This window comes from Salvia hispanica, chromosome 2 (genome assembly GCF_029641045.1).
Source record: "Salvia hispanica isolate PSC_SH4W2 chromosome 2, Shi_PSC_v1, whole genome shotgun sequence".
In the NCBI taxonomy this organism is placed as follows: domain Eukaryota; kingdom Viridiplantae; phylum Streptophyta; class Magnoliopsida; order Lamiales; family Lamiaceae; genus Salvia; species Salvia hispanica.
In genome coordinates, this window is record NC_142693.1 from 29,003,451 (window position 1) to 29,026,519 (window position 23,069).

At 35.3% G+C, this 23,069-nt stretch overlaps 4 protein-coding genes across 5 annotated transcripts; all 4 read right to left on the reverse strand.

The window, feature by feature from the left end:
- Positions 1-924, reverse strand: LOC125201773 (uncharacterized). Its single transcript, XM_048100020.2, has one exon. It carries the CDS (start codon positions 815-817, stop codon positions 173-175), a length of 645 nt encoding a protein of 214 aa, XP_047955977.1. The 5' UTR covers positions 818-924; the 3' UTR covers positions 1-172.
- Positions 925-7,131: 6,207 nt separating this feature from the next.
- Positions 7,132-11,450, reverse strand: LOC125208417 (O-Glycosyl hydrolases family 17 protein). The gene is made up of 4 exons (XM_048108024.2): positions 10,782-11,450; positions 9,226-9,661; positions 7,468-7,741; positions 7,132-7,377 (listed from the first exon to the last, which is right to left on the reverse strand). Exons 1-4 carry the CDS (start codon positions 11,384-11,386, stop codon positions 7,349-7,351), a joined length of 1,344 nt encoding a protein of 447 aa, XP_047963981.1. The 5' UTR covers positions 11,387-11,450; the 3' UTR covers positions 7,132-7,348.
- A 2,810-nt stretch (positions 11,451-14,260) lies between these two features.
- Positions 14,261-16,918, reverse strand: LOC125208426 (uncharacterized). 2 transcript variants are annotated; one of them, XM_048108042.2, is made up of 4 exons: positions 16,232-16,918; positions 15,205-15,307; positions 15,091-15,135; positions 14,261-15,000 (listed from the first exon to the last, which is right to left on the reverse strand). In XM_048108042.2, exons 1-4 carry the CDS (start codon positions 16,460-16,462, stop codon positions 14,516-14,518), a joined length of 864 nt encoding a protein of 287 aa, XP_047963999.1. In that variant the 5' UTR covers positions 16,463-16,918; the 3' UTR covers positions 14,261-14,515. The 2 variants fall into 2 exon arrangements, with proteins under 2 accessions (XP_047963999.1, XP_047963993.1); XM_048108036.2 differs by having other exon boundaries at positions 15,091-15,307; positions 16,232-16,917.
- A 2,492-nt stretch (positions 16,919-19,410) lies between these two features.
- Positions 19,411-22,328, reverse strand: PSF2. Its single transcript, XM_048100385.2, has 8 exons — positions 22,178-22,328; positions 22,017-22,091; positions 21,804-21,918; positions 21,117-21,213; positions 20,997-21,027; positions 20,820-20,915; positions 20,088-20,237; positions 19,411-19,785 (listed from the first exon to the last, which is right to left on the reverse strand). Exons 1-8 carry the CDS (start codon positions 22,223-22,225, stop codon positions 19,765-19,767), a joined length of 633 nt encoding a protein of 210 aa, XP_047956342.1. The 5' UTR covers positions 22,226-22,328; the 3' UTR covers positions 19,411-19,764.
- Between the last annotated feature and the right edge of the window lie 741 nt (positions 22,329-23,069).

Below are 23,069 nucleotides of genomic sequence, written 5' to 3' on the forward strand. Positions count from 1 at the left end.
TTTACTGAAGCAATAATTTTATTGATGGTCATTTCTCTAAAAAAATCAGCACATAAAATAAATTAAAAATATATTGTAATTTTTTTTACAAAAATTCCACCGAAAAAAAAAATCGTCAAATAAAGAAAAATCCCGAATTAAAAAAAATGGTAAAACAGAAATTCCTAAAATCTCAATGCGCGACGGCGACCGGCGGCGCGTGGCCAATACTCCTCTGCTCCGGCAAGGCGAGCATCGCCGTGTGATCGATAAAATCCTTGAGCGCCACGACCGACTGCAGCACGCATTTCAAATCGTCGGCGCAGACAAACCCTAAATCCCCAATTTTTCTGACCGCGTAGACGTAGAAAGTGATGCAGCCCTTCCTGAACTTGAATCGCGCCATCTCGCAGCCGGAGAGGCCGCGGATCAGCTTGCGATTGACCTCCCCGAGCGGGATCTCGGCCGGCCAGAGGCGCTCGGCGGCGGCGCGGGAGGCCTCGGAGTCGAAGACGAAGACGACGACCTTGGATTTTTTGGTGCCGAGGCCGAGGGTGAGCGTGTGCCAGGCGTGGTGGGCGAGGATGGTGAAGTTGGTGGGGAGGTAGGCGGCGGCGGAGGGGAGGGCGGGGCGCGTGGGGGGGAGGGAGAGGAGGCGGAGGAGCTCGAGGGGGCGGGCGCGGCGGACGGTGAAGGATTTGACGAGGAATTGGCCGCCGAAGCGGAGGCCTTTCACGTCGGAGGAGGGCTTGAAGGAGAATTCGGATTTCGAGGTGGTTTGGTCATTGGGGTGCTGGTGCTTCGGCTTCTTTGATTTCTTCTTTGATTTTGAATCCATGGCGGCGGCGGCGGCGGCGGCGGTGGAAGAAGTGGCGGTGGAGAGTGGTGAGAGAGAGAGTGGTGAGGATTGGAAGGTTGTGATTTTGGGGGAATAAATTGTGCTGACGATTTAACTTTCATTTTATGATATTTTTAATAACTACTATAATTTCTTAAATTGTTTTATTATGTTACACTGAAATTTAACGGCGGAAATTGTTTTTTGGAATAATTGGTTACAATGCACGGTTATGGATAGGTGATAAAATGCAAACTCATATATTATACAAATTTTAAATTTTATAATATAACATTAACATAATGTCAACACAGTGTAAAATTTTAAAATTTTGATGTCAATACAATATTAACACAATGTCAACACGGTATCAACCGTTAAAACTGTGTTGAAATTTTTTATTGATTTTATTTTGTCATTTGTTGATATTTTTTAACGGTTCAAATCATAGTTTGGAGTTTGCACAATTTAGAAATTGCATTTGATTACATTCCTACGCGGGAATAATCAAAATATAATTACGGTTGATAATACTACTACGAATATAGATCAATTTTATTATTGGAATATTGAACGATTAGGATTGATTCAATCAATTGTAAGTTGTAACGATCAAAGCTAATTATGTTAGTTAATATCGGATATTGATAATGTTTTGATTCTTGCAAGAATTGGTGTTGCGTATAATGATACATACTTCTATCTAAAACTACGACTATTATATTGCTGATAATTCAATGTTTAGATTTTTTTTTCAAATATGTGACAATCCATGTCATTTTCAATAACAATGGAGTAGCACTCTTAATATTTTTTTCAAATATATACGTGCTTACACAATGTATACAATTTATATACATGTATGATTTATGTGTAGACACATAAAAAGTGGAAATTACTGTCATAAATAAAATTGATAATTAATTTCCCTTTTATTATTCGTATGATAGAAAATAATCCGACACATCTACTTAAGTCGCCTAGGTGTGCCCTAATTGACGAAGGGAATTATTATTGTTGTCGACTATGAACTATTCATATAAACTTGACTCACAAAATATGCTCCACATAATACTAACATCTTTTTAGGAATTTAGATCTGCACCCCTATATAGTAATTAATACTAATTACAATAAGAATGATATTGGATTATTTTGGACACAATTATAGAGAAATAGGACCACACTCTCACGCCCAATTAAGGAAACCTCTTTGTTTGAATGAATTATTCACTTATAGGTTAGAATCTTGCAATTATCTATGCACAATGATAAAGACTAGGGTAATTTCTAAGTTGGATCTGATTTTTAAGTATCTCTAGGCAACAAATGCAACTTGTCCAAACTCACAATTTTTTTTATTTAGTTCTCCTATTTATTTCTATCATATACTGCCATATTTTTTAAAAAATTTATCTAAATTATTTTCTTAGTAACATTGTGTATATATCATTACAGAGGAGTAATAAATTGCTAAGAGATCTCTATTTTAATTCCAAATTCATAATGGGGTAATCTTCTAGTTATCAAGGACTTTTAAACGTAACATATCAAATAAAAAAAAATGTAAACTTTCTAACTTGGTGGATTAAATGAAAACCGAAGATTTAATGTTATGATTGAAAATAGCTAAAAATCTAAATTAGTATTGGGCCCATTTAATTATTTCCCTCATTTAACCCCACAACCCAATTATTTATTTATACAAAAATTGTATGCTGGAAAAGTTCTTATGTGTCAACAAGTGGGTACCTTAATACATCAATTAATTGAATAATATGGTTTAGTGGATAGGTAATCATTAACTGTCACTGTATAATTTTGATTCGATTATAACATATTAACATGGATTAGGCAAGTTTTGGTGGATCAGATAGTAGATTTTGACTGAATTAAATTGAAACCCATACTATAATGGATTCTATGTCACCTCTAATTGCTCAGCTAATATGGATTACTCACAATCTTAAGAAAAAAAGATTCAACGGTTAATTAGTTGGACCTACTATTTTATCTAACTTATATATGCAACTGAAAGTAAGCATGCAGTCGCATTCACTCAGATTAATTCATCAATATAATTATAGTACATAAGATGATAAGAGCATTACCAATAAACGTTTAAAGTTTTTGTTATTAATTAATAATTACTCTCTCTTTTCTTCTCCTTTACAGCTTAATTTTCCTTGGACATGATTGCTGGCCCAATTCTTAGTAACACAATATATATATTAAAATCAGCTAGCCTGTAATCAATTCATAGAGTTCACATAAAATATAGTAACAAATTAAATTAAATTAATTATTTTCTACTTATAATTGAAGGCACCATGCCTTTATCAATTATCATGATTAATGAATCAAAATTAGCAATGAATATAATTCAAACCCATACTTTTTAAAAATCATTATCATTTTTTTAACTGATGAATAATAGTATATCTATTTATTTTAAAGTATGATCCATATTAATTTTTTAAATATAGAGGGACTATAATGACTTCAACTCAGTTCGATGTGATTATCTACGCCTAAGAGCAATGTCAAAGTAGATATTTTTAATTTTTGAATACAAGACATTATAAAAGAGTAGGCATATATAGCCCAAAATAATGAAAACTAACCATCCTTGACAAGATAGAATCCTAATTGAGCCTAAGAGCATCCCCATCCGTGCTCTTATTTAAGAGTACGGAGGGGTCCGAATCACTTTTACTCCTTATCCTTACCTAAGAGCACAACACCACATCCGTAATTTTAGCTAAGGACAAGCTCAAGGGTCTCACCATTCTATTATTCAAATTAAATACTTCAATTATTAAAAACATTTCTATGTTATAAAAATACATTAAAAAATAAAAATTACATAATTATAATCCTAAAAAATAAAAATTACATAATTAAAATACTAAAAATTAAAAATACATAATTAAAATCCTAGAAAATAAAAAAATACATAATTAAAATCCTATAAATTAAAAATTACATAATGAAAGACTAAAAAATACCTGCGTGGAAGAGTAGTCCTCTATCCCCAATATTTTCTTGAGACCCGGTATCATTCCCGCATGTGTTGCAAGTTGGTCGGGAGTCATGTTAGTCGTATCGGTCGTATTGAGTTGACCCAAGAGGGCCCACAACGAGTTGTTCGGGGGTGGAGGAGGCACAAAGGGAGCGGGCGCGGGGGCGGGGGCGGATGGAGTCGGGGCAAGACGGCGGGTGGCCGTCGCCTTCTTCCTTCCTTGTGGCCGGCGGGAACTGCTCGGGCCAGCATCGGGGCTACCCAAGTTAGTTCCGGCAAGCTGGGTAGCCACATCATCGGAGGCGCCGTCGGATAGGGTTACCGACCTCGACCATTTGCTAGAGGAACTGGAGGATGTTACTACGCCGCCCCTATACTTCGGATGTTGGCGCCCCTCCTGCCAACAACTGAGGTACTTGAACGGTTTCAACTCCATGCGTTGGTAGGTCGCCAAAGCGGCACTGATGATGTCGAGCTCGCTCGTGCCGCTCCCCTCCGACCGCTCTGTTAGGTTTGGTATACTGAAAAGCATGTTTCGAGCAAGTTTCGCGCGAATAGAATCTTGCTTGTATACGTAAAACTCTACAATCCACTTTTAACCCGATTCAGTATTATTCGAGCAGTCTCGCACGAATAGAATCACTATTATTATTACATTGTGTTTGCTTGTGCATTTATAAGATGTTTTACAAACATTTAAATGCATAAGAAGTAAACAAAGTCTAAGTCTTTTGCTTAGTAGACCGGTTGTGGGCGTCGTCCACTTTAAGGTAACACGGTCAGATCTACGCAATGCTTTGCAAAAGAAAAAGAAGAATTTCACAACCTAGATAGGCTTTGGCTACCTATCGTGAAAGGTTGCAATGTCAGTCCGCATATTTCTAAGCCTTATTGAAATAAGATGACATTGGTGTGGTATAGCACTGAATGGATCTAACAGCAAGACGTGTCTTTATGCTATCTACTGAAAGACTAGGTCTTGATCAAATACTATTTCTTTATCTACATATGTTAGCATTGAGCATACAGTATTGATTATGCACTACTTTGACTTATCAAATGGTGCGGGTTTTTCGCAACCCAATAATCCTGATATATTGGGTAGTGGTGATTAATATCTAGCGGTGCTAGGATTGCTATTATGTTGAAACGTGCGCGAGGTGAGTCTCGTTTGATAATGTCCTCAAGAGGAGCTCGAACAAGGTTTTATTATTCGGAAAACTAGCCAGTTGGACTTTTATTACTCTATGAATAATAAATAAATGATTCTTGCTAAGTCCACTCTTGGAATTAATAAGATGTTAATTAATTAAGTCCATAGCAGACATTAATTAATTAATGGACATTTATATCTTAAGCACGGGAAATAAATAATATAAATAACGGAAACCCGGATTACTTGTAATTTCGGATTTAGATGGGGGAGAGTTCAATATTACTTCTGTAGTGGTTGCTCGTAATATTCCAATATAAGCTTGTATTAAATTGTGGGTTCAATTTAATTAGTAAAAAGCTAATTGGGCGAGCCCATATCCAAAACATTCCATAGATCCCTGTCTGGGCCCAAAAGGAACTTAATATAAATAGGAGAATAAAGGAGACATAAATCATTCATTCATTATTATTATTCATAATTTTCGTCCCCCTCTACCTAGAGGAGTTCGAATTTCTCTCCTAATTGGAGAAGGATTTCTTCTGTCTTCTTTATTCGAGTCCTAGTATTTTGATAAGATCGGTCCACCCTGATATCGAGATACAGTTCGGGAACCAGAGAGAAGATCTGTGGTCTAGTATTGACGATGATCACGTGGAGAAGGCGCGAGCAATCGACGATTCTTTGGAGAATCAAATCGGTAACTCTAAACCGTAGTATTCACGTTTTAGGATTTATTTTCTTTGAGCATGAATTATTTGCTCTCTAGCGTGCAATTATTTGGTTAACATGTGAATTGATTGATCCCATAATCGGTCAAATAGATCCGTATCTGATTTATTTGTTTTGTACAAGTCTTCCGCTGTGCAAGGGGCACCAAACCCCATCACGCTCTTCCTAGAGGTAATACCCCTGGAACTTACCGATTGCGTTGTTGCATCTGAAGATGCAATTGCACACCATACTATCATTGCGATAGATGGTTCCCCCCGGCCGGGTTTCATTGTAAAGACGAGTGATGCGCCACCAATACGTTTCCCCGGTTTGGTTCGTGCCAACTTCCGGATCTTCGGAGACTACCAAGTAGGCTTTGAACATCGCCATCATCTCACCCGGAGTGTACGGGGTGTGGGTGCCACGAGTAGGAGGAGTAGGAGTAGGAATAGAAGTAGGAGTAGGAGTAGAGCTGCCGCTCCCTCCCGATCCAGATTCGGGTGCCCACCCGAACCCGAAGGCATTTTGGTCGTCCACCGGGTAAGGGCGGTAGCCACCCAGAACTTGCGAACCTTGGGTTCGAGGAAGGGCCGAAAATTGCGTTTCCGAACTAGGGAATGAGTCAGAGTCGAACCAATCGTGGTTCCAACCGCGATTGCCGGAGGGGTGATCGCCGGAGCCTGACATTGTGTAGTGTGGTGGGAATTTAGATGAGAGAATATGAGAAAAAAAGATGAGAGAATGTAGATGATAGAATAGATGAGAATGTGATTTTTTTTGAGTTGAAGTATGAGTATTTATAGATGAAATTTGAATTTTGGGGGAAAAAATTAAATAAATTAAAAGTGGGTTAGAAAACGGATATAATTTTTTAGAAAGTGGGAAAATATTTTTTTCATTTAAAAATGTTTTTTTTAAATTAATTTCGAATTTAAAAAAAAAAAATTGAATATGCCAACGGCTAAGCCAATCAGACAGCGCCAGCCGCCACGTAAGGGTGCTCAGTTGCACGGACGTGCTCTTAGCTAAGAGCAGCGTCGTGCCGCTGGCACGGATCAACGGCTTGCAGCGGCGGACGAGCTCGTCCTTGCCGCTGGCACGGACGGACGGACGGCGATTTTGCAACCGCTGCGGTGCGGATGCTCTAAAGTATACTATGGCAACCCAAAGTTTTGCCTCTGAAACTCCACACTCCCTAGGCCTAGGACATTTGGATTGCCGCTGCCGGGGATTAATTAACTTCCTTCCGAACTCCATAATCAACATGCACGACATTACAAACATATAATTTCTCTAGATTTTTACAACTATACCTGCAATTTAGTAATTGGATATCATATGCCAAATTAATGAACAATGCTGTTAACTATCAAATTTTCAGGTCAACTTAAACTGAACTTTGCACTTTATAATGCTGAAATGTAATTTCATGGAATCATAAATCAATAGATAATAATGTAACTACTCCATGCCATAATTTCTACATAATAATTTTCTCCCATCATACATTTTTTGTTTTTTTTTCAAGGGGTGAGGGGTAGATGAAGAAGCATAAATTACAAAGATTAGTAGATGCCCTAAAATCAACAAATAAATGTTATTTTCCCCTCAATATGTAAGAGAAAACTTCCTCCCCTAGGAATCAGGAAAGGTATTTGCAAGGACCATTACCTACAACAAACAAACAAACAAATTATTTTTAGAAAATGAAAACAACATTAAAAATTGGATTAAGGTAAGAGGAGAGGGGAAGAATCATACTGGGATCAGTAGTGGTGATGACAGCCGAGCCGGAGAAATCGCAGTTGAAGTCGTGACGGCCTTCCTTCTGATAGTAGGAGTTCATGACGAAAGAGGCATGAGCCCTAACGTTGTTTGGGTCGAAGCAACCGCCGCCTGCCTGAATTGGGCTGCAGTCGATTCCCTGGCTGCACACGTAGTCGATGTTCGCTTGCAGAGCAGCATCGCTCGCCTCCGGCTTTGGCACACACCACTTCTTCCCGCCTTGGGTCCCGGGTGGTGTTTTTGGAGCAGGCTGATTGTTTTCATAAAACCGAAGCTTCGTCAGTTTTGGCAACAAGATACCGCATAACATTGACGGTTTACTAAGTAAAAGGAAGTAGCGAATTCAGAACATAATTTTGCAAGGAGCGGATCCATAAAATAGATAACATTAAAATATTAAAAACATAGAACATAAAGTTCATATCAACACAATAAGAACACCGACGCGACAAAGCTAGACACTGACGCATTAATTTCATGCGGATTCGTACTGTGAGTTTAGACTGCGTTTGATAAAACAAGCTTTTGAACAACTTCTACTCCTAAACAATTTATAAAATAAGCTTCAACTTATTATATCTCGGAAAACAAGTCCTTCAACTACAACTCATTTTTCATATTTCATAAACAACAATCTTCATACCAAAATAACCCTACCATAGTTTGTCATTCTAATTTTACCCTTCTTCCATTTCTCTCTCTCTCTAATTTTAATTTTTTTTCCACAACGTACAATATTTTTATCTAGCTTATAAGTTCAATTATCCAAACACATTCATAACTTAAGCAGTTAAGCTATTTAAAAATCACATCTTATAAGCTTCTGAAATTTATGAGCTCTGTATTACTACTACAACAATTTGTATGATGAGCAAAACTAGAAGATGTAGAAAATATCAATCAAGTACTCCACATAGTATATTTTATAATTAACCAATTTTCTAAATTATTTGTTGGGACTACAAGGAGAAATTGATGATTAAAAAATTAAGAAGAGGGAACAAAAAAATAAATCTAGAGTATGCAGCAAGACAGATGGCGTATGGGAATTCGAGATTCGAAAAGGTGAAAGAGAGAACAATTAAAGCATAATAATAATGGGCAAAAAAATAAGGACAAGATTCAAATTTCAAAGTTAAAGAAAACAGGCAATAGACAGCTCACATGCTACCCATCTTCATTATATTTTAATTTCATATAGTACTAAAAAATTATTTTATCATTATCTTCAATTGATTTAAAAGACCCTCAAGTCAAATTCATGTACTTTAACTAATTCGCCATTCGCCATATAATATAAAGCGAAAGCATAATTCTTAAAAAATCAATTTTACTATAAATGAGTTACATAAGGCCTTTTAGTTCTTTAAGTATAATTAGAAAAATAAAACCAAATTGTCACAATCAAACGTCCATAAATAACTACCCCATGAATCATCTAATCACATTAAAATCTCATCACAATATCCTTTATATTATAGATTTATGCTTCTCTTTCACACCTAATCCATCAAACTAAGCCTTTTTCACTACTATTTCGGGCTAAAAACACATTACTAGTAAAATTTAAGTATTATCTAATTCATCATACTGAACATCTTTTTCACTGCTATACCTAGCTAAACATACTAACTAACAAGTAAAACATATCATTACCATTATTTAAAAGCACAAATCCAACTAACATTCAAAATTTCTTAAAACAGCAAAAGAAAAAGAAGCTTAAAACATTACCTTAACAGGTGCAGAAGCGTCAGCCCGGAGAACCCCAGCATCATAAACCTGCTCGAAATCACCTCGAAAGAGCCCGAAATTCTTCTCCGAAGCCGGCCCGGTCTTCTGGTTCTCGTTAAACAATGCAAACAAGTACACATCGAACTTCTTCCTCGGCATCAGCGGCGTTCCCCTCCCGGCATTGTACTTCCTCACAAGCTCCCCATTGTACGCCTTCGCGTTCTCCAACGAGCACCTCGGCTTCTCGAACGGCTCCCCATCCGAAGACCACCCCGTCTCCCCCACCGCGATCTCCACGTCCTTGTACCCGAGCTTCATCATCGACACATACACCGCGTCCATCAGCATGTCGAACATGTTCCCGTACGTACGCTTCGTGTACTTGTCGAAAACGCCCTTGTTCGGCCGGAAAAGTGCGAAATCGGCATTTTTGGGACTGCAATCAAGCCGGAATTTATAACTTTAATAACCTCAATCATGAAAATCAATGTCTAAATTAGTTACTAGTAATATCTAAGTATATCTTAAAATTACACCGCTAGAGAGATTATTTCATACTCCATCTCACAACCACATACAGTACAAAAAATCTCTTCCTTGACATTTCGCAGTAAAATACCAAATTCATTAGAATTTGTATCTTATACGTTAAAAAGTCCATATTGTTACTATATACTAACCCAAAAGCTCAAATCAAAATCAATTCCTAATTCATACTACTTAATACTAACTTAATTTCAAAATTAAATAATTAAAAATTGTAATTAAAGCAAGCCAAATTAAAGCTATTAGAATTTTTTTATACTACTACATCGAAAAATCCATTTGGTTATTATATACAATAAGTCTATGCAACCAAATTTTGTACAACCAAAAATTGGTTTATTTGGGAGAAAAAGTAATGTATATATACATTTAATTAAAAAGTATAGACATACATATAGTATAGGAAACGTGCATAATATTACGGTATCTGTGTATAATTTTTAAATTTTTTTTGAACCATAAAATGTAATTAATGCATACTTTAATTCAAATTTAAAAAATAATAGAGAAATAATTCAAATATAAAAATAAAAAATTGAAAATGAGGCCAAAGACTAATAAATTGTTTTTAATTTGTTAACTAACTATATTTATTATTTTAATATTTAATTAACACATCAAAATAGCTAATATAATATTGTTTTGGTTGTACAAAATTTGGTCGTTTATCATTGCTCTATTATATACCCCAAAAACATAGAGCAACAATCAATTCCTAATTCCTAACATTTAGACACCAACTTAATTATTATAGTAGTAAAATCGATACAAAACAATCATTTCTTTTCTACTTTTATAAAATATACCAAAAAATGGCAGAAAAAAAAACCTTCAGTAGCTAAAGCTATTAAAATTTTCCTAAATAAATTGTATAACGGCAAAATTTATTTATTTATACATTTACATGTCAGTTTTCAAAGATACCAAAAATGTGCCAGTGAGCTGTAAAACTCGGCATCTTTGGCTTCAGACATTAACCACTAGGCCAATAAACGTACACGAATACTTACCTGTATCCAAAGTAAGGGTAAGGGTTAACCATGAAGGGCGTTTTGGTCTCGCGGTGGAACTGCAGCAGCGGGGCGAGCACGCCCTTATCCCATCCCGGGCGGAACCGGGCGAGGCTGGGCGGCTCGGACGACTCGAGGATTCCGAGCGAGTGGGCCGTGGTGATCTTAATAGATGTGAGGTTAGCCTGCAAGAGGGCGGAGTGGAGGGACCTCATGGCGCGGACGAGGTTGTCCACGAGGGGCTGCGGGCCCCAGTGGAGGACCTCAGTGCCGACGAGGATGTAGTTGATGGTGGTCTTGGGGTGGAAGGGGGCGATGTGGGAGGCGACGTAGGAGCGGGCGTAGGCGGGGTCGGTGAGGGCGGGGATCTCGCCGTTGGGGACGGTGACGGCGACGAGGATGCCGGTGCCGGCGAAGGCGCGGAGGATGTCCGGGTTGGTGTCGAAGATTTTGATGCGGTCGATGGTGGTGGAGTGTTGGAGGAAGTGGGCGACTTGGGTGGGGGAGGGGAGGTTGTCGCCCAGGGTGCCGTAGTTGACGCCGATCGCGGAGGCGGAGGAGAGGAGGAAGGGGAGGAAGAGGAGGAGCTGAAGAAGAGGGGCCATTGTTTGTTTGTGTGGAGAGAAATGGAGGATTTGGGAAGGGGTTTTGAGCTTTTATGTAAGGGAATTGGGATTGTTGTTGGACTTTTTTTTAATGAATTGGATTTGGGTAAAAGGTTATTTGTGGTGAATTTATATTTTTCATTTCTTTTTAATTTTGTATACTAAATTTAAAAATTATCAAGATTTTGTTGTTAAAATAATTTGATTACTTACTTTTTAGTAACTTTAATCAAATTTACTATGTTATACAATAAAACAATATACACTAAATCAAATAGTTTCTTTTATTAAATTAATAATTTGATACTTGATTCTAATATTTTCTCATAGTATTTGATTGATACATGTTTTGAGAAATTGTTTAAATTTATTTACAAAAGTGGAAGGAAAATTTAATATAATACTTAACTTTTATAATAACTATGAGTAATTGAATTAGTAGGGTATGGAATCCACTTAAAAATAATGAAACTGAAATAGAATAATTAATGGGGACTTTAACGAAAATAACGAAATGAGAGTTTGCCAAAAATAGTAAATGGGACAATTAACGGAGGCAATGAAAAAAATTGTAGAGTATATAAATTTCAAAATTAGTATACAAAATCAATAGATAAAATGTTTAGAAATTTTATGATAAATATTCTAGATAAAATGTCTATGGGTCGAGTAATTAGAGGAAATGGGGAAAATAGTGAGACGAGGAATTGGAAATGAAGAGTTGAATTACGTGTAAAGAGTGTGTGTGGTTAGAAACGCGTAGTAAAATTGGGATAATGATGGATTTATTATTTGGGATAAGAAACGCGTATATATTTGGTGGAAAAGTTAAAATAATGATGGATTTAGAGATGAGTGTTGTCTCAACGGTAATGTGTAATTGTAATAATGAGATTTATGAGCTTGCTCATTATACACGTCATGCTATTTTCAAGAATATAATTTTCTATGGGATGCTTTACTCATGCTTTTGGATTTTCTCACATTGCTTTTTTGTTTATTTCAAGTCTCACATATCTTATTGTTATAAATGGAACCCAAAATTTTGTGAAACATGAACAAACTATAATTGAAAATAAAAATATAGACGAATATAAATCTTGCTTTTATATATAATTAGTTTTGTAATAAGAATAGAATACTAGGAGTTACTTATCATTGCAAATAAATTGAAATGACAAAAAACAAACTTTTATTAAGATGCAATGAGTTAAAATTGGATTGACATTTTATCATATTAAAGCTTACTTTTAACTTGTTAGAACCATGCCAGATGCAAACTAATATTATGGATGAAATTATTTAATACTTTAATTGTAAATTTTATGTAATTTAATGTATAATTAATAAAGTATATATATAAAAAAGTGAATACATTTATTAAGCATGGATGCTCTATTTAGATCTGCATCGTGGAACAAGCTGAACGTTACACGAATCCCGACATATGCAGCAGATGTTGATTTAATATCACTTTCCAGATTGTATTTTCATTTAAATAATGTGAAGTTTTAATTTTATGCAATCAATTGGATAGTGAAGATTGTTTGGGTGAATTTTGTTATATGACAGTAGTATAATTTGACTTGTTATGATTTTGATTTAAATAAAATTATTTATTTTTTAGTATGAAATTATGAAAACAATTGAAAATTTATCAAAATTATACTTACTTCATCCCCGATTAATTGTCACTCTTTTTCTCTCTTGATAATTGTCATACTTTATTTTTACCACATAAATGGTAGATAGGTTCCATATTCCACTAACTTTTTCAACCAACTTTCTTTTTACATTTCTTAAAATCCATATCCAGTCAAAGAGTGACAATTAATCGGAAAATGATGGAGTAATTAAATCCGGTAATAAATTAGAATCAATCACAAACGAATTAAATTTAATATTTGTTCGACGATTTAGGCAATTATTTACAACACGAGGTGTCAAAAAAAGACCTTTTTTATTTTGGATCAGAGGAAAATTTTGAAACGTCAACATTAGATGAAGTAACGTGTCGAGTCTACTAAGGAAATGTCAGGATGAATTATGACAAAGAAACAAGATAGAATGTGGTCAACATTGTTGGGCATTCATTGGATACTAATCTATGTTACCACAAAAAAACACAAGTTACAGCAATTTATTTATTTTTAATTTTTGAGGGGACCGACATTGTACTATTTGATTAACACAAAAAATATCTGATTTTACTATTTGAGCAATGCCAACCAACGTGTTAAAAATAAAAGGAGAAATGAAAAAAAAAAGAATGACCGAAATATTGGCATTTTACACTGCTTAAAAACAGTAGTAATTTGCTATAATAAATAATACTAATAATAATTTTAAAAAATAGTAATAGTAGCAGTGAATTACATCTCTTCATCCTATTTGTGCAAAGATTAAAACAAATTGCCGGGTCTAATAAATTACTTCATTAGTCTATTAAAAATAAATTTATTTCATTTTCATTTAACACATTTATCAAAATTAGTTTAATTTATTTATGGTAATTTTCCTTCCTAATTAAGAGTTTTCTATTTTCATTAATAATAATTAATCAAATTTTCCTTCGTCTATCACTCACCATGAACGGATATAGTATTAGTTTAATATTAGTAATAAAATATGAGTGAAATAAATTTGCAAAAATACGTGATAATAGTAGTAGTAAATATAGAGAAAAGTTAATGTGACATTCAGTTAATAACATACAGAACAAAATGGAAAAATTAAACACATATATGAGAGAGAGAATCATTTTTATCGACTTTGCTCCTGTTAGACAAGTAAACTATAAAAACAACATCAAAAATCTACTCATCTTAAAATCTAGTACTCCACAAAACATTCAGACAAAGACACCACAAAAAGTGAGCCGTGGACCGTGGTAGATTCTGAGAAAAGAAAATCCAACAGCATATCTCATTCATACAATAAAAAAGATACTCCATGAGTTATGCAGTTTGACAGCTGCTAAAATACATCAGAAAATCACAAAACAACAACAAAATTCCCGCAATGACAAAAAAAAAACTCTCCCAGCATTCACTATTTGTGAAAAATGTAGTGAAAAATGCAATTTATTTGTGTAAATTCATTGGCCATTGAAGCTTATTCGCACGTCTCCTAATGGAAAGATGCATACCTCCGCCTCTCCGTCTTCGCCCTCCTATCCCGGTTATACGGTTTCAGAGTTCGTTCGACTTCAATCTCCGATAGAAGCAACGAATGCAGCCTCATGAGATGCCCCGCGCACTTCTTGTGATCATCGACACGATCAGATATGTTCGTGTCGATTTCAGCAGAATCAGACCTCCTCTGATGCGGAGACTGCCACTTCGCTTGCAAGTAAGCAAGCGATCTCCACGGAGGCAGAGGCATCGAGTTCTGCTTCAAAGAAAATCGAGCAGCTTCCACCATTACCTGAAGAAACTGCTTGAGCCTTGCGAACGAGCCAACGTAGATAACGGGAAGCGAGTTGAGGATCCTGTCGTACGAGTCCACAGCTCTGGCGATCTCGAACTGGCTCCTGAAGTTTATGTCGATGATCACGTGGTCTGTGGCCCCTCCTGTGTCGTTGTAGCGGATCACATCAATGTACTCGTGATCGCCTGTATGCAACGGGAGATTGTGTCGTATTAGAACGAGTATTTCTAAGCACAAATCATGAACAGAGAGGGACGGGGAGGCTGTGATTTTACCTCCGGGGACTTTACCGCTCCCCTGCCACCGAGACGTGCAGAGGCCTGCATCATAACCGGACAGTCTCAGCTGTTTTACAAGGGAAAACCGGATGCAGCTGGCTTTGCACGGACCTGAGTTCGAAACGTGGAGGTCTCGTTCGTTGATTGAGAGCGCGAGGGAATTCACCACGGACAGCAAGTCGTTTTCGTACTGATCCATCGTCATCTTGAAATACTGCAGAACCAAACACAAATAGTTCATATATACACACATATAACCATTGAAAAAGAAAGTAGACTCGAATCTGATACATTTGGCCTCATACATTAACCACTGCTCAAAAATCAGCTAAAAATTATTGAACAGGAATTGAATTCACAAAAGCAGACAGTTCAATTTCAAGTAAACTATTAATCAAGACAGATATTAACAAACACTTTTTCCAGCAATTGTTTCCTTGAATAGCATTTCCTTAACCAGCACAAACACACCTCTATACACATAAAGAGAAAGTGTTGGTTCAGTGTGTCTGGCCTAGTGGTAGAGTGATTATTGCTAGAGGGGCGAAAGGTCTCGGTTTCAAGTCGAACTATTCAGCAAGAAACAATCAACAACCATGATTTTATTGTGCCAAATGCCTTTTACACCCATTTTCCCTTTCTAGCATCAATGCCTACAAAACTTGAACATAAATTAAGTATGCACAAGCATCAGTTTTACCTTAACAAATCCAGCTAATTCCAGCTACAAATCATTTACTTCTCTATCAATAATTCAACCACTATATCCAAACTATGAACAACTCTATCACCTCAAAAATTAAAGAATTAGAATTGATTTCACCAAAGCAAAAGTTTGGTTTCAAGTACAATATTTATCAATTATCAAGACAGTCTGTCAATTGAAACTGATCATAACACTTTGTCATTCAATTGTGTCCCACAAAATCATTTCCTAACACAAACACAAACACAAACACAGTTCTTAAGCCCCTACCAAGTTAAAAAAAATTACAAATTTTGTATAAATCGTTATGCAAAAGTCTCTATCATCTGGTGCGATATAGAAAAACTATTTTCTAAAATTCCGAACTCAAAAAAAAATATATAGCCCCTACCAAAACAATTTTCTGCTTTATATAGAGAGAGAGGGACTAACGGAGATTTTGTCAGCGAGCTGCAGGAGATCAGAGAGACTGGAGTCGCTGTCGCTGCTGTATCGGGAATCGGCCCCACAACTGTTCCCATTCTCGAGAAAATCATTAACCATCAGTGCCAAATCATGCTCGCTCTCATGACTGACTGCACCCCCTCCACTAGCCTGTTTCGGCCACAACTCATTGGACGACGACCTATAAATCCCACAGTTCATTCCACCACCAACCACCATTGCAAATTACACTTCTAACCAATTCAAAATTTCTTTTGCAAAAAACTGAAAAAGGAAAAAAATAATCCTAAGGTTATATTAATCCGGAGAGCCAGAGGAAACAATTCACAATCTGCCGGATAAGATTAGGGAAAAAGAATTCGTGGACGGACGAAAACGACAAATTCGAATCCTGATTGAACGGCAAAAAATAATTATTGGTCAATCGAATTCGAAATTGCTGAATTTTGTAAATCTGTAAAACAATTGAATCATTTGTGTTCCTAGGAAAACTCAATCAACAGATTAATAAGCTCGGATTTGACGTCGAAACAGCCTTTCCCAATCCAGATAATGAATAGAAATGAAACATTATACGGATATGAATTGTAATGAATAAATAAATGCAATGAAATAGGAAAAGGGAGATGAGAGATTTAGGTAGACAGAGGAGGAGGAGGAAGAAGAAGAACGCAACTACCAGAGTGCATATCATAACAGATACATTATACATATAATATATGTGTGCGTGTGAAATGACGGAAATGGACATGTCGATTTGTTTCGTAATGCCCAAGTTTAAGGGTTCATGATTATTTTGTGACCATAAAATTAGCCTCAATTAATACGTGCCTAATATTTTTGAACTCATTTTACTTGTATATAGGGATGATAAAAATATTTTTGATTTAAATGGCATAATAGATAGAACCAAATATTTGGTTTCAATTGTTTTATTTACGAATCAGATCGAGTTTTAATTTCTTGAAAATTGGATTTTCGATTTGATTCAGATTAGTATTTTTTAAAATTGGAAAAAAATTGAATACCATAAATTATTAAAATATTTCTAATCTAATGTATTTGATTTTTTTTCTGATTTTTTATTTCTCGGTTTGTATTTAGTTATAAAATTTTTTATTCGTACTTTGTATATATTCTCTCAAAGAGCAAATATTCGGATTAAGAATAAATCATAGTCGAAATCTGAATGTTCAACATCCTTACTAGCATACAATCAGCATACAATTATTTATTTATTTATTAAATCTCTAGATTAATCGATTTTCATAATAAATACTATGAATATAGCAGAAAGTTTACTGTATAATTTTCTTTTTCAATGTAATTTTCAATACTTGTGCAAATACAAACAATGTGATTAGGGTAAAATGGGAACTGGACCATGCACAAATGGAATCACTCATTGGCTGACTGTTCTTTTAGGTTTTTTCTGTTATTAAAAGTTACAATTATTTGACCAAATATATAAATATAAGTATATAATATGATTGGCTAAAATAAAGAATCCAAAAGGTAATGGCGGTAATGCTCATATATTATTGGTGGCCATAAATTAACTGTGGATGGTTCAATATTTCAAAAGTTCAAACTTAAAACACTTTCCCCTCCTTTATTTCATCGCTTTCATGAGACTGAAATGAGGATATAGAAATAAATATATTCACGAGTGTTTGCTCAAAAAAGAGGGAACAGTAATAACACCACCCCAACTTTTTTTGCCTTTTTTTTTGTTTTAAATGTTCATATTTTGGGGTGTTAGTATATGATAGATAGATTGCTAGTACATTTGTAAGGCGAAAATGGGCAATTTAATTCAATTTAGTTTTTTGGAATAATATTTGCATTTTGAGAAGACATAAAACAAGAATTATTGAAATGGAGTATTATTATTGCACATGCATATGGAAGACTTACATAAGACAGAATATAGCAATGTCCAGCTCAAGCATCTAAAGATTACCTAATTATTAGTTTAAACCAAACTTTGAAGTAATCATCAACGTATGATGAATATACACGGAACTTTACTCACAAATTAATATCAAATTCACAAAATTTGCGTTGTTTTCAAACCCCAGAGTAAGCTTCGTTTCTTTAGGCTCAAAACGACGTCGTATAACATGAGTTTATGCAGACAATTTCCGGTTTCCATATCATCATAAAATTTGAGGATTTTAATTTCATGGTAGTAAAGTCGTGATAAATCGAAAGTTGATGTATAGTCCAATCATGTGCAATTCATGAATTCCATAAAAATTGATGTAGTTAAAGGCCAATAACTTCACACATACATTTTAGAAATACAGAAAGTTTTTGCAAGTATTCTAAATTTATAAACACTAATTTTATGGATGGAAGGAAAAAAAGACAAAGTAAATAACAATGGAGTGTTTCAACAAATTAGAGATATTCTCTTCATGATATGTCTCATTTTGTTATTTTGATATCTCCACAATTATTTAATCAATTCCCTTTTGCTAGTTTACTCCACAAAACTGAGATCAACATTCTACTATTTTTCTGCACATTCATTCACATTTCTTAGAACCCGAGCATCAGAGAGTAAGACGTTTATTGGCATACGGAGAGAGCAATCTTCATTACCTTTTAAAATAGAATAATATCAAGTGATCACAGAAGTCTTGCCTAAAGTTGTGGGCCATATATTTCTTTATAGTTGTCAAATATTCTTAAACTTCTATTTTCTAAAAACTGTCAGGTATTAAGATAATGTTTCAGAAACCTATTTTCTTTACTAAACTCTCTTAACCTGAGGTGTGTTTACATTAATATATTTAAGATTTTAATCTAAGAAGCAACTCTCCAAGAACATGCTACATGTTACTACTACGTTAGGAGTTGGACATCCAGATAGTCAGGAAGGTAGATTCACCATATATATAGTGTATATATATATAGAGAGAGTGATCCATCCTATTATATTATGTGTTTAGCATCAGACCCTAAGTTTAGGGACAGTTAACAAATGAATAGGTGTTATTAGCCCTGTAAAGGTACTATTTATTAACTAAGACAAAAGCAACAAACTGCAAATATATAACACCAATTTAGGAGCACTACAGTTCAGCATGTCTAGGAATCTTCAACTGCCATAATCATTAGGTGATAAAAAATGAAACCATAACAGCAAAACACAAATCGCATTACTGAACAAATTTTATTGATCTAGGCATATTTATAAGGCTGACTGTTTCATAAAAAAAGACTAGCAAATTAGATGTCTAGATAACCTTCAATAATACCAGCTGCAGTCTTGACAAACAACCGTAGAATAATACAAATAAGGATGTATATTTAAGGAATGGCCTTACTTCAATTATAAGTGTCTTTGGACAAGATTAGGAGCCATCTGTTGCTGTAGATTGATTCACGGCGAAACATATGTTGGATAAATATGTAAAGGAATTGAAGAACCGTAAGAGCCAATTAGAGGAACTCACTACTTTCAGTTTGATACTGTTCCAAATACATTTGTACAGCATCTCCAGGGATTGGAATCATCTATCTTTCAGTTGCCGCTGAAAATCAAGAGCAGAAGATAGTCAGCAAGCACAATCACTCGTAGCAATTACTAAATCAGTAAGATAACCAATTTCCAGTAATAACCAAATGCTATATAGATGAATCAAGTCGAAAATGCTTGATGGAATACCAACACAGTGAAAGAGACCGCAGGGTAAGTTGCCAGAAAAGATTTGGATAGATGAGCAACAATAGTAACTTTTACTTGTTAAAATATAAGTTGAATCATTTGATAGGAGATGCCGACTTGAGCACCAGTGGGAGATTTGACAATATAAAGCATGAACATGTAACTTACTCTTGGCCCACGATTGGCTGTTTGTTGTCTATTAGGAGCGTTGTCTGTTTCTTGAATCATATCAGAACTACTAAGCTTGTAAAATGTCTCGAGAGCTCTTGTAACAAATGGGCGCACTATATTTGCTTCCATTGCAGACAAGTTCTTGAGCTGCAAGTTTTGAGGAAATGATGAGAAGAGAGAAAATACAAATAATTTCATGCTACTGGCTGCACTAACCTAGCTACCGTCCACACCAACATATTGAACAATGTCATATTCATTTTTCACAACTTTCAAATGTGACAAATTGAGAAGAAATATATTGCATGAGTTATGCAAAAGATGCAACCAGATACCCACAAATCACGATCTAATGCATTTTTTTACATGAGTTTCAAGATATTGTGCCAATGAGTATTACAACTGAGAAACTTCCTTATCAAGATTCAAGGAACAGAGTTAGCAGCAATACTGAGACCCGATCAAGTCAACAGCATAAGTAGGCCAGTGAATTGAAAAACTTATAAAACTAGTCCAAGAATATTATGAACAGTAATCCACAAAATAAACAAATTTTGGAATGGTAACAACAGTTTTCTTCACTGTGATATGATGTACAAAAAGGACTTACACTACTAATATATACCTATTAACATAACTGAAGGCATCAAAAGCTACAAAACGAATATGTATGCACATAGCTATGCACTGATATGAAAAAGTGAAATTACAAACACGAAAATAACTTACCTTCAGCGCAAAAGTACCTTCCCCTGAGATAGACTCCAAGCCTTTCCCGATCTTATGAAACCTCACGTCCTTGATGTCCTCAATGAGGGACCTTACCTTTATGGAAATCAGAATCAAGATTCTAGAAAAACATGATAGGCCAAAGAAAGAATACTAGCATGACAAAAGTTTACTAACCATGTAGGTATCAGGAATATCGCCTTGTGCACTACATAAAAAGTATATACATGTTCAAAACAAGTAAACAACAGCCAAAATTTAACACGGCAAATTAAATCATTGCATATAAATACTTACTGATCAAAAAGAAGCCTTGATATTTCTACATAGTGAAATGGCAAAGGCTGAAACTTGTCAGAATCTCGCTCTGCTTCCAGTACTTGTGTTAACTTATCTATGGCAAAAGAAGATATTGATAGCATAAGTATCTTTCATTTTGAGTGTATGCAAGAGAAGTAAAACATGATTTTGACAGAGTACATTGAAGAGAAAGGGATCATGGTGGAAACTAGAGAGCAATCTGGCTTTTCTTTGACCATGCCCACCTTTTGTTTCTCTTTAAATTTCTATTTCCTATTAACCAGTACACAGCCTTTACTTGCACTGTACTCTATCAAATTGGTCCAACCTTCGGCCGTAAATCGAGCAACTCCCACAGAAAATAACGGCAAACTGACTCATGGTGGTGATAAAGGAGGGCATCAATGTTTTATAAAAATGCATATGATCTGTGAATTTTGCATAAAAGTGTTTCGGATTTTATGAAAAGAGCTGGTTCAACATATTGGGCGAATGTAGAATAAACTCAAGGTGCATATATACGAATTGCTTATGGCCTTATCAAAAGAATTAATAGATCTACAGAAGTCAATAAGATTAACCTAAATAGATATCACTCTACTTAATTCATACCAGTATTTTCGCTTAGTCACTCTAATTAAGCTCGCTAAACTTCCATTAGTTCTAATTAAGCTTCAAACTCACCAACCGACATCCACTCTGGAGCTCGAATTGTGCACTTCCCTCTCTTCTTCAAGGCAACAGCCAACCAAAGTGGCGCTTGAGTAGGTATTTGCGGTCTAAAAGGACCGAAATCCCCCTGTTAGCAGAGCAAATCAACCACAAAATTAAGCCATCAACATAAATACTCGAGCACGAAATCAAATTGAAGGCGTAAAAAGGGAGCACGGATCCTACAGATATGAAATTGAGAGCATCCATTCTCAAATTCGGCACAATTTCAATCATTTCATCCTCCGCGAGAAACTCCAGCTGCGTAATCGAAATATTTTCAGAAAATGGAGGTCAAATCGAGAAAATTTGACTAATCGGAAAAGTTGAGAAAGATTCAAACGGACCTCTGCGGCCGAAAATGCGGAGGCATGGGGATCGGAGGTGCCGGCCATTTTCCGGTAAGGCGGTTGTGTGGAGCTGTGCGGAGGTGAGTAGGTTGGAGCTCACAGCCCTAACTCTGTAGCTTGTAATGGCGGGAATTTTGTGAGAATTCGATTTTATATTTTTCTGTGATATTTATTATCGAATAATTTGGGTTACTTCCACAAAAATGCGAAAGAAAAAACAGTGTGTAAGTCGTAACCGATTTGGGCTTGCTTAATTTATACTTACTCACTCCATTTTATTAATGTGTGGGTAAAAATGGGTTATAATAGACAGCTAACACTGTTTATTTTACGAATTAATGTGTAGGTAAAAATGGGCTCGTAATCAGGTAAAGAATATTAATAAAATTATATATTTTTAATGTAAAATTAATAAAATATAAGAGAAATAAAAACAATAAATAATTAGAATATTATTAATAGAGAATAAAGTCCATATTTATTTGATGGATATGTAGGAAAATATTAGGGTACTTCGTGACATTAATGTGTATAACTATCTTAAAATAACCTAATTAAAGTGTTGGACTAAAGTTTAAGTTAGGGGCTCAAGTAGTACATTGTTATGGATTTAAAGTGTAGATACTATATTGTGAGTTCTAATTTGTTGAACACCAATCTTATTATTACTATTATAACAGTACAAGTTATGGTCCTCAAACTTTAATTAGCCGGTATATTTTTTTTATTCTCATAAGGTAGGTTGACAAAAATGTCTCTAGTTATCTGAAAATCCTAAATCAATTCAAAATACTACCAATCAAGAAATCAATTCACATGGATTCTTCATTCTTGTATGCCTTCGACCTTAGTTTTTTTTTTTTTTTTTCTTTCTTCATATCTCGGTTTA

Coding starts and splice junctions, on each gene's coding strand:
- LOC125208417 (XM_048108024.2), bottom strand. CDS start 11,386: ATGGCCCCTCTTCTTCAGCTCCTCCTCTTCCTCCCCTTCCTCCTCTCC. Junction 7,742..9,225: donor ACGCTTCTGCACCTGTTAAG/GTAATGTTTTAA, acceptor GAAAACAATCAG/CCTGCTCCAAAAACACCACC. Junction 7,378..7,467: donor CATCACCACTACTGATCCCA/GTATGATTCTTC, acceptor TGTTTGTTGTAG/GTAATGGTCCTTGCAAATAC.
- LOC125208426 (XM_048108036.2), bottom strand. CDS start 16,462: ATGGTGGTTGGTGGTGGAATGAACTGTGGGATTTATAGGTCGTCGTCC. Junction 15,308..16,231: donor AGCTCGCTGACAAAATCTCC/GTTAGTCCCTCT, acceptor TTGGTTCTGCAG/TATTTCAAGATGACGATGGA. Junction 15,001..15,090: donor GAGCGGTAAAGTCCCCGGAG/GTAAAATCACAG, acceptor CGTTGCATACAG/GCGATCACGAGTACATTGAT.
- LOC125201773 (XM_048100020.2), bottom strand. CDS start 817: ATGGATTCAAAATCAAAGAAGAAATCAAAGAAGCCGAAGCACCAGCAC.
- PSF2 (XM_048100385.2), bottom strand. CDS start 22,225: ATGGCCGGCACCTCCGATCCCCATGCCTCCGCATTTTCGGCCGCAGAG. Junction 21,919..22,016: donor ATGCTCTCAATTTCATATCT/GTAGGATCCGTG, acceptor CTCTGCTAACAG/GGGGATTTCGGTCCTTTTAG. Junction 20,238..20,819: donor AAGGTACTTTTGCGCTGAAG/GTAAGTTATTTT, acceptor CAAAACTTGCAG/CTCAAGAACTTGTCTGCAAT.